Consider the following 16,570-nt stretch of genomic DNA (forward strand, 5'->3'; position numbering starts at 1 on the left):
CTTACATACGGCTTTGCTTTTGTCTGGCTCTTCACTGTCTTCACAGTTCTTAAATCCAAAGTGTTGCCAGACATCTGCCTTTAGGCTCGGTGGCACATTCCCGGGAGTAGCCATGATGGTTCATGCGTCCAGGTCACTTTACTCTCGCGTGACTTCCTCATGTTAACCGCTTGCAAGTTTCATACGCGGCAAACTACTTATGTATTAAAAAAATCAATTTCAGGATTTAATGAATCGATATCGTTTTATTCTAGTTAGAATCGATTTTAATCAATGAATCAATTTTTTAAAACCCACCCCTAACTGAAAACTTGGGATCTGGTACTAAGGAGGGACAAGAGCTGCCTAGAGCTTCACCGATTGGCTGACATGCGAGGAGTGGAGTAAAACAATAGGCTCTCATCAGAGCTCATCAACCCTCTGAGAAAACTTAACCCTTGTTTGACCAGAGCATATTATATATAATCTGCGTTTATGTTTAAATAAATATTTTGATCTCGTTTCACTTTTATTAACAGGGACAGTAAGAACAGAACATTAAATGTTTTACTTTTTCTTCTCTTTTGTTTGAGATGATTTTAGGAACTGGGTTATAAACATCTAAAAGCAACCAGGGGTTAGGGTTAAAAGGAGTAGGAGCCACATTTAGGAGATTCACTGTGTTAATATGTAAACCTTTACTTAGAGACGAGTAAAGACGAAAACTGTTGCGACTTTTTAAGATTAACAAAGCATCATGTATATTAAGTAAACATGTAGTACAGTCTTCAGCTCCCTGGCAAAATGAAGTAAGCACATGACTTGAAAGAGTGAATTTAGTTTTTCTTTAGATAACTATTTTCAAGTAGAGAAGGACATTCTACATTTCATATCATATTAGTGATTATCATATCATAGTATATTAACAATTACTTACCACAGACAAAAACAACAGTGCCCCTGTAGTGTGGCCACCCTCCTCGCTGTTTCTTCCCATGGCGCAATTCAATAACGGCCGAGTAAGTGGAAATGGGATTCCCATGCTGGTCCATCTTGGAGTCATCATATTAACAGTTTTTACTTCACTAAGCTTTCCATAGTCCTCCCCTTCACTCCACTGCACCACTTCAAACTTCCTCTCCTTATGTTCTGTAGTAAATTAAGGGGGGAGGAAAAAAAGAATTGTTATTTTCTAGCTTTTCCTAGCTAAAACATTTAGGCGACTTACCTCTGATATTAGTTTTATTCGTCTCCGTAGTCTCCATCTTTGCAAGACACACTTTATTAGTAGTGATGTGTCGGTCGCGAATGAAATGGCTCTTAGAGCTGGGTCTTTGAGGTGAACGACGCCGACTCCTTATCGCGAGCCGTGGGGGGTTTTTTTTCTTTCTCTCTCGCACTTTTTTTCCACTTCACTCTGCACGCAAGCCTTGTGCTTTGCGCTGGGCAGAGGGGGGAGGGGCGGTAGTTACACTCAGTGTTGCCAACTTAGCGACTTTGTCGCTATATTTAGCGAGTTTTCAGACCCCCTTAGCGACTTTTTTTCTAAAAAGCGACTAGCGACAAATCTGGCGACTTTTTCTGGTATTATTGGAGACTTATTTATGACGACTTTGTGACGTGAAAACGCGTATCATTCTTACTCTCAACAAGCAGCGGTGCTGCCGTGGCCGCCTCACCGTGCCAAAGCGCTCACAAGCAGAGGATAGTCCTCCCCCAGCTGCTATCAGGGCAGGTGATGTTCACACCTGTGCGTCCAAACGCTGCTCCCGCACTGACTGTAATGCAGTCAGTTCTTCCTTTACTGTTATGCTGTTTTGTGGATCACAAGGTTTAAAACTATTTATAAACAAACACTCTCACACACAAAGTAACTCCACCAGAGTGCCTATTTCGGGTCACTTTTGCCGGTCCAGGTCCAGATAAAGGAGCAGGGTTAGAATTGTGACATTACAAAAAAACAATAATTGCTAAAAGAAATTTAATTTGTAGTTCTAAATAAATTCTAACTGCATTTAGGACGTTTTTTTACTCACTTTATGTCTCTTCCACGATGTTATTTCTCTCTCCAACAACGTAGGTTACAATTACATTAGCATGACAAATTATGCAAATTAGGTGATGACGTCATTTAGCGACTTCTAGCGACTTTTAGGACAGCCAATGGCGATTTTCCTTACTAAGGAGTTGGCAACACTGGTTACACTCACAGTAGCACAGGAACTAGTGATGTGCGATACCACTGATTTCCTTTCCGATCCAATACCAAGTACTATTCAGGGTGGTATCGACGATACTGATCTGATATCGATACTTTGTACAAAAATTTATTTTATTTATTGTATCTCAAATTATAGCGTCATAATGATTACAGGAAATCAGATTACTTGTTCTTATCACTTAATGCAGAGTTCATCACATAGAAATAAAAAAAACTGAAGTTGTGCGCTATTTGAACACTTTGCCTGCCAGCAGCACTAAAGGACTCCATGACAGATGTCTATCTGAGCCGATCAAAACATCGTTTTCAAACCCCCGCGGTCTTTCGCTACTCGGGTTAAACATGATATATAAGTCACTTTGATAACTTAAAAATGTTATTGTTTGGCTTTTTCAGTGTTTTATTTGTTCGTGAGTAAATCGGTTTGGCTGAGATTAAAGTTATTAGATCAGATTAAATTTAATTTAACTTTATTAATCCCTCGGGAGGGTTCCTCCGGGGTTTTCACACAGCTGAATAAACGTCAAACAGACAACAAACTCACGTTTTTGCCACATGTATCGCAAACCACGTCTCAGCATTTGTGGAGGCAAAATACGTTCGCACATGAGTCCAATTACGCTCAGCCATTGTTGTGAGTGCGCACGCCAAAGGGCTGCAAGACAGACAGCCGTATTTCGCACATGACTATGAAAGGCAGAAGAGGAAGTAGTTCCTTTGAATGTAGACAATCCGAATGTTATAGTTTGTTTCCACTGTGTTCCTGTTAATAATAAACTACAAATTTACCCTAAATTACTAAAATATCGATATTTTAATGTGAAAATCGATTGTAGAACATAAATGATTGGTATCGGAGGATTATTTCAGGATCAGTTCGCACATCACTAACAGGAACAGTGCGGGAGGGAAAGAGAGAGAAAGAGAGCCAGGGATTAGAAAGGTATAGTAATCATAAACAACTATTTTCAGTTGCGGATGATAAAGGATTCATAAAGTTTATTCATGCAGGCCCATATGACAGAGAATGTGCATCTTCTTTTTGTTTTCATATTTTAATTTATATTTAATTGTGTTGTGGTTTGCAGTGTTTTGTGTTGTTTCATTTTAAATTTGTTTAAAAGGAAAAAGCTGAAAATTTAAATAGTTAAAAGTTGAACTGTGACTAGTTGGTTTTTGTATTATATGATTTATTTATTACATTTTATGTGGAGTGAATAAATAAAAGTATATTTACGGTGGCCCCTTGAGACAAAGCACGTACAAACTTCAAAACACGTACGAACTCTGAAGCACATACAAACCCTGAAGCATGTACAAATTCCAAAACACGTACAAACTCCAAAACACGTACAAAACACAACAGAAGTGCTCCAGAATGCTAGGCGCAGTGTTGAGCTTTTGTTACCTAGTGGCTACACAAGCCAGCAAGTACCAATGACCTGATTTGGTGTGTGGTAGTAATAGGTAAATGAACTTTTTTTTTTAATAATTTGAATATATATATATATATGTATAAATACACAAACCATACACATATGCTTTCAATTGTGTAATTTAACTGATCAAGGTAGCTCTGTTTTGGAAGTTCAGTTAACTCTAGGAATGTGTTTTGGAGTTTGTACGTGCTTTGTCTCCAGGGTACACCACATATATTTATATATAAACATATATAAATATAACCACTTTTTTTACATTAGTAATTCCTTTTGTGCATAATTTTATATCATTGTTAATAATAAATTAATTAAAGCAACAAAACAACCTGAAGAGCCGGAAATCCCATCGCTATTTATTAGACCGATTTCCCGCTTGTTGTTAAATTATGTAATGAGGCCGTTACCCGCTGAGGACCGTGTGAGGTCTCGCGCGTGATAGCTGGCCAACTGTACGCTGCAGCATGGCCCGCCCTACTTTGCCTTTGATTGGTGTATCAGTCACAGCTGCCACAGCTGAAAACTAAATTTTGCGTTCATGCTTTACGTCAGTATTTTTGCTATTTGGTGGTAGAATCAGTTTTTCACAGATTATAGAGTATACTTACATTCCAACTGAGTCTTGTAACTTAAGAGACAGCGGTGCCGAAAAGAAAACATTTTACATCTGACACAAGTGAAATAGACTGGATGCGGAAAAACGTTCCCTCATGTACTTTAACCAGATGGAAAAAACGATATATGCACCTTTGCCAATAAGTTAATAAAGTTGTCAGTTTCTGTCATTGTTATAAAAGCTACCAGAATTTACCGGCCATTGTTTTTTTGTTTTTTTTTGAAAAATCGACAGAGCTTTGTCAGTTCTAATTTGACACCCATAACGTGGCTTATATTTTTGTGTTGTGTGTACTAAGCAGGTTAACAAATGAATAATTCCATACACTTACATAGATATTTATTTTAAATGACAAATTATGCAACATAATTTATTATGTTTCCCAAATGACTGATGAATTCTGTTTAGGTTAGTTATGATAAGAAAATGCGAAGTATTTGAGAATCTAGAGTAGTTCATAATGTTTCTGCAGTGAAAGTAATCTGAAATGCCACTTAAGTAATTGTGAGATGTTAAATATATTAAGAAAATGTCATTTTTACTTAGAAGCCAACCTCTTTCATTGTGTTTATTTAAACGTCAATAAAAATATTAAGAATAATAATGATGATGATAATAACAAAACATGGAAATGGAAAATTGCATCCCGACTTTTTTCAGGGGAGCTGTGCAAAATGTATCTCAAACAAGTTGTTCAGTTCATTTGTATCATTTCAAGGACAATGGTGAAGATGAGAGCCAGAGACAAGGAACTTTCACAGTTCCACTGGTAAATAAAAATACATTATTATAGTCTCTCTCTCTCTCCTTTTAAAAGCAACATATAGAAAAAAGGCCACAATAAAGCATTACTTTCATTCTTATGTTATCCTTTGCACACCAAGTGCATCACATTGTAAAAGTGAAAAGTACAGCTCACCATTAAGCTGTTTAAATATGTCAGCCACAGACTCAATACTTGTTTTGGAATATTTCATTCGGATATTCAATTCATTTATCTATTCAATACTTGGTTTGTATTCCTCACAGGAAGGTGAAGATGCTACCTAAAGAGATGAGCAGATAGCAGAACCACAAACGGTTTCACTGGTAAGAAACAAATGCAAGATGTGCTCCCCTTCCATGGCTCTCTTTTCTTTAAAGAGTAGTTAATTTGTATACTTCTCAGGGAAACAATGAAGATGCCACCCAAAGACAGGAGGAAAGAACAGAAATGGTCACAATGGTACAGGTAAGACTTGCGGTTAATTACATTTTTAACATTGATTTATTTATCATTGGACAAACTATCACAAACTGTTGCTGTTTATGTTGCAAATGCAGTTTTACAAAAAAAAAAAACAAGGCTACATATGAAACAAGTGAAATCTGCTCAAATATAACACAATTATTTTTCAACCATTCAGGGGAACACCCCTGAAGCAGGAGTTGATGTGAACTGCTCCAGTGGACTAACAGAAAATCAAAGCATCATCTCAATCCTCTCCTTTGCTTTGAGACACAACACAGGTGTATTAATGGAGAACTTGCTGAAACTGTTCAAGTTACATTCTGCTGGGACTACTGTAGTTCCATCAAGCAGGTATTTTCTGGAGAAACCCTTAGCTGATATTACAAACCAGTTTAAACGACATCATTACTAGTGATGGGATTTCCGGCTCTTTTTAGAGAAACGGCTCTTTCGGCTCGGCTCATTAAAAACAGCCGGCAGCTCTTTCGGCTCCGAACCGGCTCTTCAGGTTGTTTTGTTGCTTTAATTAATTTATTAATTTACATATATTTCTAGTTAGAGAAATTTAAGATGCTTATCCCTAAAAACTGTAAATACAAAAAAGTTGCACAAAATAGTGTCTTCATAGTTTTATTTTTGAAATACAACAATTTTTATATACTGCAGGAAAAATGAAAATAAATATTATAATGCAAATTTGCAGAAAAACAGCATATGAATCAAAATAAACAATTTCCAGCACTGCAATTTGACTTCTAAGCATCCTAGAAATGTATACTGAACTGATAAACCACGCACACGACGCATTAGTGTACTTTGTTGGAGGTGTACAATCTCCGTATGGAAAACAGCACATGACATTCAATGTTCATTCATTGTTACATTTGAGTAAAAGTGTTGTGCAATGGGGTCCTTTATGGGCTCACTCAGCCTTTGAAAGTTTGAAAGTTTCAATGGGTACCTCTTGAAACAAATAAAAAGTAGTCAAGCTGTACCCCAACAAATATGCAAACGAGTGGCAGTTTTCCATGTTTTTCCTCATTTAGCTAAGCAGTTCTTAACAAATGCAGCTGCAGAAGTTAAACAGTTCTGCAATGAAATGAGACAAGCAACCCAACATGTCAAGAAGCATGAAAAGTTTACTCAGGTGACTGCCCTTGGTTCACCAAATGTAAGACGAATATCTGAGTGATCAAGCTGCTCTCCACTGGGGATGGGTACTGGTAATGGTTCTGACATAAACGGTAGTAACCAGACCGAAAAGCAGCTCACATTTCGGTGCTTTATGTCGGTGCTCTATGTCGGTGCTCTAACGTTAACCAGGCATATTTTTGAGCAAGATTTCCCAGAAAATCCTTCCCCACATACCTCAGTGCAACTTGAAACAACGGCAGTCTCTTGTACTTCTTGTTTCTCCCCGCCGTGACTTGCTGGGGGCTGAAGAGCTTTGGGAAAGCGAGGAACATCTGAATGCAGAGGTGCTGGATGCTTATCACTGTTACATTCAGAGCATTTGATTTCTGCTTGACAGTCGCAAGCTACATGTTTGTTAGAGGCGCAGCACTTGAAACAGATGTTGTGTTGCTTTAATATTGCCTTTCGTTCCTGAATTGGCTTTTCTCTGAAACCTCTGCACTGTTGTAAGGCGTGAGGTTTGTTGTGCACAAGACAACATTTGTCCGGTCCTTCCTCAGATATGGCCGTGACATTGGTTTTATGCACTGAAACTGACCTGCGGTTGTTGCTGTAACCATCTCCAAGCTTGTCCCTTTTAACTCCAGAGTTGCAGGTTGACAGCAGATTGAAGCTTGGATCGTTGCGTGCCTTTGCTTGTGTCTGTATGAACTGTAAGAAGAACGTGAATGGAGGGATGGTCACCTTGTGCCACTGCTTGTAGTGTGAGCCTTCCATCATCCACTTGTCTTGTATTCCATACGGCAGCTTATCCACAATGGGAGCGACACCTCGCGCCGTATCGAGATAGGAGAGTCCATGCAAGTACCCTTCTTGTTTTGCTGCATTTATCTCCTGCAACAGATCACTCAGCTCTCTTAGTTTTTGATTGTCTCTGGGCCCTATTTTAGGAAATTGATCAAGTTTGGTGAAAAGAGCATTTTCATTGGCTTCTGGCGACCCATAGATTTCTTCTAGCCTCTCCCAGATTAGCTCTAATGCCACAGCTGGGTTTGTTATGTTTACAGCTTTGATGCAATGTGCATGCTTGGTAGATTCTGGGCCAAGTGATTTTACAAGGAGGTCGATTTGTTCAGACGCCCGAAGCTCTAGAGCATAGGTGTCAAACTCTGGCCCGTGGGCCAAATTTGGCCCGCAGCCTAATTACATTTGGCCCGCGAAGCCATAACAAATTACTATTAGAGCTGGCCTACTGGTATTATACAGCTAATATATATATTGTTTAGTATTAAGCTTTGCTTGTTCCATATTCAGTTTTCCAGCAAAACTTATTTGAGTCCATAAGAAAAGATTCATTCTTATATCTGGAGGAAGATTTTTTTTTCAATAAATATTAATGTTAGCCCGCGACTTTGTTCCAGTTTAGAATTTTGGCCCACTGTGTATTTGAGTTTGACACCCCTGCTCAAGAGTGTCAATGGCGTTGATGAAAGATGACTTCCAAGATAAATAGTTCTCCGGCTTGTCATCAAACTTGGTGAGTTCAGAGGTTAACAACTGACTTCTCATTAAATATTTGGCAAGCTCATTAGAGTCCCTAGAGGAATTTGGATCTGGAGGGTAGTTCTGAAAACGTCCAACAGAGGGCGGTGTAAACCCTGGTGAGACATGGCTGAGGTGCTGCTGATAGTTAACAGAGTGTAACTGTTGTCCTTGCCTTTCAGGTGAGTAATGTCTTTGATCAGGGGATCTGAGGGAGCCATCATAGTCCTTTGGTGCTGAGGGCAGTTCATCCGGTGACATGTCCGGTGGCTTAGGTCGATTTGCATACTCGCCTTTTTCTATTTTGACGTCCTTTGATTTGACTGAATCACTGCGTGCCTGATGCATATTGACATAGTCTGTAGTTCGCTCATGAGAACTCTGTGTCTCCTTTGGTAAGCTCAGGTGCTCATCACTCATGTCAAAACTTGCAACAGCAGACTCCAAGACAGCTGCTTCAGCGGCTGCAGCCTCAGCTTCACTTTCTTTTGCTAGAACATCAAGCTTTGCATCAAATTTGGCTCTATCTACTTTAAATTCAACTTCCTTCTTTGCAAACTTGGCTCTTTTTTGGGCAGCTTCAGCTTTAGCACGGGCAGTAGCGGCGGCTAACATTACACTTGCGGTGGAAGAGCGGCTAGATTTCTTTGACGTCGTGGGTCTTACTTCATATCCTTCTCCATCTTTAAGCTGATTGAATGTGCATTTATGCTGACTTGGTGTTACTGCGTCTGTCGTGCTGGTCTGGATACAGCATGTAACAATGCAGTCTTCATCGTTGTTGTAGGGTGTCCCTTTTCACTGTACTGGCCTCGTAGAACCACTTTCTACTATCCAGGAGTTAAACGCCTCCACACAAAAGTCACTGACGCCAGAGTGGGTTTAGACTTTTCTTTATATGGCAGGTGTGAAACTGTAACAACAAAATACAGTGTATATGAGTGACAAACTGAAATAATTACTTGAGGAGCTGCGTGACCAAGTGCTAATGCTAACACCAAACAACTGTCTACAAACCATAAATTAGCACGCGTAATACAGCATCTAATTAACTGCTCTTAATCAACATAAAGTGCCAAACAATAATGCATACTCACAGGGAATGCCTTTTTATCAGCCTTTCACAGCATAAATCACAGCATAGATCACATTCAGTCGATTGTCTGATTCTTTCTCACGCTTCCCCTGTCCGCACACGGACCATGCCTTTCTCTTAAAGGGCCAGTGCACTAACCAAACAAAACAAACACGTACAAATTTGACAATAGTCAGAACATACGTACATTCTTTTAGAGCAGAGCTACAGATTAAAAATGCCCAAGGCGAAGCAGTCAAAAGTCTGGCTGTACTTCACAGCAAAATATGCAAACTCAGCAGCCTGCAACAAGTGCTTCAAGCTGATACTGCGATACTGTGCAAAGGAGGTAACTCCTCGAATCTGATGAAACACCTATAGCATTTTGTTAAAAGCTGAGAAATGCGCCGTATTTGATAGCTTGCTCCGAGACCTCACATCAAGCACATCTACTGCGGGTTGTTATTGGACCCGGAGTTAGCAACATCTCTCAAGAACCCGAAGAGTAAAGTCCTGGCCCCTAGCCCTGCCAGTGTAGCAGAAATGATGATGGATGATGATGGCAGCAGCAGCCGTTCTTCTCTGCGTGAGTAGCTTAATGTTGTTCGTGTGTAATTTACGTTGAGTAGGCTAACCACGTTATTAAATTTACGCACGTAAGGTGAACTAGCAAACACTGTCGTAGTTACATGCGGCTGTCTTCTTGTTTGATGGCAGGTACTCCCTTCACCCTGGCCAAAAAATGACCAAAGGAAAATTGGAAAACAGTTAAACATGAGAGGTTTTTGGACAAAGTTGGTGTTTTTTTCCATTGTTTAAGCACTGCTTCCAGCCAAGAGTGATACCATAAATCCCCTATAGCTACAGAAAAGGCTAACATTGTTATCTTTTTACAAAAAAACAGCTGAACATGAGAAGTTTTTGGACAAAGTGTGCCTTCTCCATTCTTTCGAGCACCGTTTAAGCACTGGCACCGTTTCAAAAGTACCGGTTTGGTACTGGTATCGGATAAAACCTAAACGATACCCAACCCTACTCTCCACTCAGTTAGAGAGGTTCCCACAAATTCTGTGGTGCTTTTAAAAAATTGAAGTATTTTTGCTGTCTCACACTTTGTTGAAATGGATAATCATTGTTTTTATGCTATAGGAAAATATGGTAATTGCACAGTGCAGACGTTAGCCAGAGGTTCTCTTATGAGAACTCAGCTGAGCTATATGTCAACTGTTCACTTTCCCACAGGCTTTTACAAAGCCATAAATGCTACTCAGATAGTTAGGCCATGTATGTACATACAGTGTTCACACTCTACCTGAATTGTATGTCAGCTACTGAATACATACTATTGTAAATGATTTAATCTAAATGTGAAGGTGGAGCTACTCATTATGGGGTTGATTGTGGGAGACATTCGAAGGCTTTCAATTGTGTCAAATGTCATTCTAATTAAGAGCTATCACGCTGTCATTTCTGAACAGCGTCTTTATTTGAATATTTGTTTCTGAGCTGAGTGGAGTATATTTCTGTCAAAACATTTCCAATGCATGTTCACAACATTTATGTATTTCAATGTAATTCCATTAGGCTAGTGGTGTGGTGTTTAAATGGTCCTTAAAGCACTGTCATAATGAATTTGGGTCGTGTAAAAAGACAAAAATATATTTGTATTTTATCGACATCTTTGTGTAATCTGCTGATTCTGTGCAAAATTAAAAATATTTCTACAACATGAATATACTTTTCCATCTTTTCTGTCTATATAGAATACATTCAAGATAGATTTTGAATATTTACTGTGTTGATTTAATCATTTGCCAAACTTGTTGGAAAATTTTGTTCTTTAAATGTCACAATGCAATAATGGGAAAAAACATTATTTGAAAGTCAGGAATAGGATGCCTAGTTTTGCAAAAATGCTAAACAAGGAAATAAACTTCACACAAATGAATGAAAAGCATTTTTATCAATCCCAGAAGGAAATTCTAATGTTGTAGTAGGATTTTATTTAATCACATGTTCAAAGCAAACTCCTCGAAAATTTGCCCGCAGAATTCAGACTGATGTACATCTGTGGCTGCATGACATATTGTAGTTCTGATGGCATCAGACACTGCATTAATAATTAGCTGTTCTGCAATATGAAATGTTTATTTACAGTAATTTACAGTAAAATACCATAAAACAAGGAACCAGTCAAGGCCAGCACATAAATTATTGTAAAACAACAAGACTACAGCAATAAAGCAGCAGTGTGTAGGCCTGTAACAAAAGAGGGAAAACAGTCATACAAGGTCCATCCTATTATATGCTATCTTACTTACCACCCTTTAACGGTTATACAGAGTAAGCAATTGCAAGGGGGAAGGAATCTGGTAGTGATGGCCCGCTTGAAGCTGACACTCCGGTGCGTGTGTCAAAAAAAATCAACACACTGCTTCAGAAGCACTGTGTCGAAGCTTGATTCGTTTGGCCGGAATCACGTGATCAGTGACGTCCGAAGCTTCATTTAGAACCTAACTGCTTCAGTGTCTGATTCAATGGTCTATAAGGAAGTGAATCATTTGCGGGATTTGTGGAGTGTTTTGATGGTGACAGATAGCAAACCACTGATATTTTTACTGAGAGATTTGGAGCCAGCGAGGAATAGAGGAGGTTCTGTTGTGTGGGAGTATTTTGAGTTGATTTTGGTCAATCGGGTGGGTTTTCCAGCTTTGTGTTCTGGCTGTTTGCTTTTGTTTTGTGCGTGTTTATTTTATCTGACATCGGGAAAAACTTAAAATGTCAAAAATCTGCTTTTCCTAATATAAATATCATTAAATATCTTTAGAAAGACTTCTATTTGACTCTTTACATTTAATGTTATAAAAATATACATTTTATGTTGTAAATAATCTTAAACTGTACTCCATAATGTGTTGTACATTATTATATATATATTATATGTAACGTGGTATTTTTCAACCGTTTTTCAATACAAGCTTCAATGCTTCAGAAAGCGTCATTTGGCCATCACTAGAATCTGGTCTGCAACATTTAACAGCCTGTGATCTTTGCCACCTTGAACAGGAAAGAGTGCAAGTTGCCAGAACACAAGAGTGGACCAAAGCTGTTCCTTATAACTAACCTCTGATTAACAGCTAAGGGAGGGGTGAATGTTCATGCTGCATTCACAGACACCGTATATGACCCAACATCCACCAAATCTAACCCACTACACTTAGAAATAAATATATTTAATGAAATTTGCTGATCAGAGTACTGCCTGTGTTCCTCAGCAGCATGAGCCTTTCTCTCCTACAGATGGGGCGTGTTCCAATACTCCATTTTTGACTTGTAGACATTAGTATGCTCATGAGGCTCTTTGAAAGTGAAACAAAACAAAAATCATATTTGAGATCATATTTGCGTTACACACAAATCCCATTTGTACATTTGAGTTTAGGCTTGTGGGTCATATCAATCATACACCTCATCATACACTCAACTGTCTGACAGATTGCTCTCTCCAGGCTGTTACCTCGTTGCTCCTGATGGGGCAGCAAAGAGCGCAGTGACGGCTGCTGCCACCAGAGAAACCACCAGCACTCTTCTCCCGCGTCACTTGTTGAAGTCTAAACCGACACAAAACTTGCGTGTGGGATGACATCATGATAACACCTGAGCAGAAGCAGTCTATGGACACTACACAGTGGCACCCACGTCTTCATGGGACTTAGTTTCTCTCTGAGTTTTAAAAGCGAAAGCGTCCTAAGTTCCGGGAGCGTCCGAGATAACAGGAAGAGGGAGCGCCGGTGTTCTGGGAATCCCAAACGGCGTTTGTGTGTAATAAACAATAAAACTAAATTATATTGTGCTGCTATAGAGTTACGATGTGTAAACGTCTGTAATGTAGACTCAGCATGTCTGCCAAAGCCACCGTGAGGAGAAACAAAACAGCCCTTCAAACGATTCTGTCCGGAGACTACAGGCTGATCCTCAACAAAGTTTATGAGAAGGAGCTGATCAATCAACGGGAATACAACAATCTTAAAAGTATCAACAGGGAAGATGCGGAGGGACACGTTATTGAGCTCGTGGATAAAATCATGAATAAAGGAGACGATACGTGCGGAGCTTTCCTGAACCTCCTGCAAACTGATGAAGACATTAAAAGTACTTTCTCTCAGCTGAAGGACTTACAACTGAATGAGGCCCTCTTTGTATCCAGGCCCGTCGAAATTTCTCCACCTCACAATGGTAATTACAAACATGTAAATCCTGTGTCTGAGAGCAGATGGTTGCTAACTGTGATCTGTAACTCTGTTTCACTGTGATTCCTTCAGGCGTCGAGTCAAAAGGTATACAACATAACTCCAGCCAAAGGGAAACGATGTTCGACGACGGGAAAGGAAAAGGAGCGCAACATGTGACGGTGCTTATTTCAGAAGAATAATAATAATTTAGTATATAATAATAATTTAGATAATTTAGTCACAGAATATTGAAAGACAAGATAATCTCAAAGCCTTTTGTTATGCTCTTTTAAGCTTTTATACATTATCTGTTGTAATTATGTGTATTCATCATTCCTTCCAGCCCTGTTCCAATAGGAGCAGGTCCACGATAAATATTCAGACTTTGTTGGACATAAACAACGAACTGGAATCTTCTGAGGTGGCTGCGCTTTGCTTCTTGTGTAGTGATGTTGTCAGTAGGAAACATCTGGAGGAGGTGAGCACCACATGTGTTATGCTATTTACTCTAGTTTCTTTGGCCTTTGTGGGAACCTTTTTAAAAAGAATAATAAAATACTTTATCCTACAGATCAGGCAGGCCAAAGAGCTGTTCTCAAGGTTAAGTGAAAAAGGTCTACTGGAGAACAATACATTCCTCAAGGAGCTGCTCCGCACTATCCATCGAGAAGACCTCATCATACGCTTAGAGGCAGGCAGTGGAAATCTAGAGGAAACAGATGCTAGACGTGTCCTGTCAAACTTCAGGTAAGGACAGTTTAATAGTACAGTTTATTAATACAGCAGTACTGAAATACTCATTCAAAATTTGATGTCTGTTTTTTTTTTTTTCTTTGTTTCTCATTCTCATTTTTTCCCTCTTTGACTCTTTTGCTATGACTCTTAGAATAATGCTGTACAAAATATATGATGACATGACTGTAGATGGTCTTGCAAGCATGAAGCTTCTACTGAAGTCCAAGCTGGGCAATCGACACCTTGATCACTGTAAAGTGAGAACACACCCACACACCTTTAAGTGTTTAAAATTCAACTCAACACAACCACAAATGACAAAATCCTAGCTTCACATCTTGTTTTTGCTCGTATCTAAAAAGTAAAGCTAGCTCTCACGCCTGTGAAATCAGTCCAGCAAATAGAAGTCGGGTTGTAATGACGGTCCAACTCTCTTGTGTCATCTGTGACTGAAGTAAACACTTTCCTGATGAGTTTATGGTCTCAATCACTATTTTCGAGTCGTACTAATGACAACACGAGGTCACCTTTTTAAATTATGACGCTTAAGGGCGAATCTGCACTCTGACTGATGGGGTTTTGATCTGTCAGAGCCCACTGGTTTCTGCGTCAGATCCGCCCCTCACTCATCACGCCTGGTTTTAAAACACCAACATCATGATGGCATGAAACCCTCTCCATGAAGCTTAAACCCTTTCATGCATGAATTATGACAATCTCAATCAGGATTTTTTTCTTAAGTATTTTATTCATCTTTAGGCATGAAAAAAACATGTACTTTACTTTATGTTCTTCAAAGAGTTTTTTTACATGTCCACTTAGGTGGACCAGTGGGTAGCAGGGTATGGAGTGACACATCAGTGTCCAATGTTGTGGTTTATGTTCAAGTATACCATCAACACTGACACAAATACAAGAAAACAACCTTTGAATAGCTGTCCACTGTAGTGACCACTATCCATGAAAGGGTTAATGAACATAGAATGAGCAGTCACCAGTCTAATGTCCAGTCTTTATCACACACACTATTACAGATGACTTTCTATTACACTTGAGTGATTACTAGTTTCAGAGCCTCTGTGAACTGAAAACATCTTCTCTGTTGATTCCAGACAGCGCTGGATGTGTTTGCTGAAATGGAAAAGAAAGAGTTGATATCAGACACACATGTTGATGGGCTGTATGATGTGCTGCTAAAGCTGGACGCAAAACTGGCAAAGACTGTGAAACACTACACCACGAGGTACGAGGGCCGCTTCCATACACAAGTAGATTTGAATTTAAAATTCAGGGTTTGTACTCTTTACAAGGGTCCATAGATAACAACGACTGTGTGTGTCTGCAGTGTGTCAGTTTAATGATGATCCCATGAGTCACCAAATGTTTGTGTCTAAACTGGTTGAGGAATGCATGGCTCATGTAAACTCAAAAGTGAGGGTGCGAACACAATCAGACATGTATACTAAAGTGTATAGGTTTGCAGGGCATATAAAATGGTTATCGATGCTCCTCTCCTCCAACCCTAAAACAAAACTAACCAAAAGTAATTCAAGTAGCCGATGCACTCAAGCAAAGCAGTGGCACTCAAACCACAAGGTAAGTTAGCTATCAGCAATTATTGAAGCTCTAACACTAGCGATGGTTTTGGAGATTCTGGATATGCTCCCAGGTTCATGAACTGGCTCAAGTTAAATGACAAGGAGGGAGTCCACACAAGACATGTAACTTGAATAAAAGATCATTATTTAAGATAAATCAACAAAACAAAACCACTAAACAGAACTGGTGCTCGGTGGAGTTTAGGGAAGAGCCCAGAAGGCCCAAAGTGAGCTAGATTAGCTTATGATTCTCTTATGGCAACCAAAAATAAGTAAGAGAAGATCAAGATTTCCTTGGGTATAGTAGAAGAGACATTAGTATATGTGTTTGTAATTCTTTTCTGAAATGTCCAACTTTTATTTTTACCATGCTCATATTAGAGGTGTAAGTTCACAACGTTCTTTCTGTTTCCAGGCGGTGAAGACTGTGATGGACAGCCAGACACAGAGCCCGCCTTTCTTCAGGTAGACTCTCATTGCTTCATGTATTCTGTTGTCAGTAACATTTATGCTGATGTACAATGAATTACTTGGTTGTTCCTTTCAATTACACCGTAGTTCATTTACCAAAGTGAACTTTATAGTTTTAATAAATGATGTCTGAGTTTACAAATATCTATCTAAGGTCTATAATTCAGGGAATCTTAAGAGTAGTTTGTGATGCATACTTTATTCATAACTGTCATGTTGTTACTGACAAAATTATAATGTCACAGCAAATCAATAAACACCTTATTTCTCTCCAGAAAAAAAGTCCCCCTTATAGGGAAA

The 16,570-nt window shown here is 39.1% G+C and overlaps 1 protein-coding gene across 1 annotated transcript; it reads left to right on the forward strand.

Moving 5' to 3' along the window:
- The first annotated feature begins 12,815 nt into the window (after positions 1-12,815).
- LOC118453926 (caspase-8-like) lies at positions 12,816-16,264 on the forward strand. Its single transcript, XM_087831260.1, has 7 exons — positions 12,816-13,470; positions 13,557-13,645; positions 13,810-13,944; positions 14,038-14,213; positions 14,353-14,458; positions 15,314-15,444; positions 16,215-16,264. The coding sequence occupies exons 1-7, from the start codon at positions 13,134-13,136 to the stop codon at positions 16,219-16,221; spliced, it is 981 nt and encodes a 326-aa protein (XP_087687386.1). The 5' UTR covers positions 12,816-13,133; the 3' UTR covers positions 16,222-16,264.
- Positions 16,265-16,570: the final 306 nt, after the last annotated feature.

This window comes from Neolamprologus brichardi, chromosome 18 (genome assembly GCF_056152115.1).
Source record: "Neolamprologus brichardi isolate AB-2024 chromosome 18, ASM5615211v1, whole genome shotgun sequence".
NCBI lineage: Eukaryota > Metazoa > Chordata > Actinopteri > Cichliformes > Cichlidae > Neolamprologus > Neolamprologus brichardi.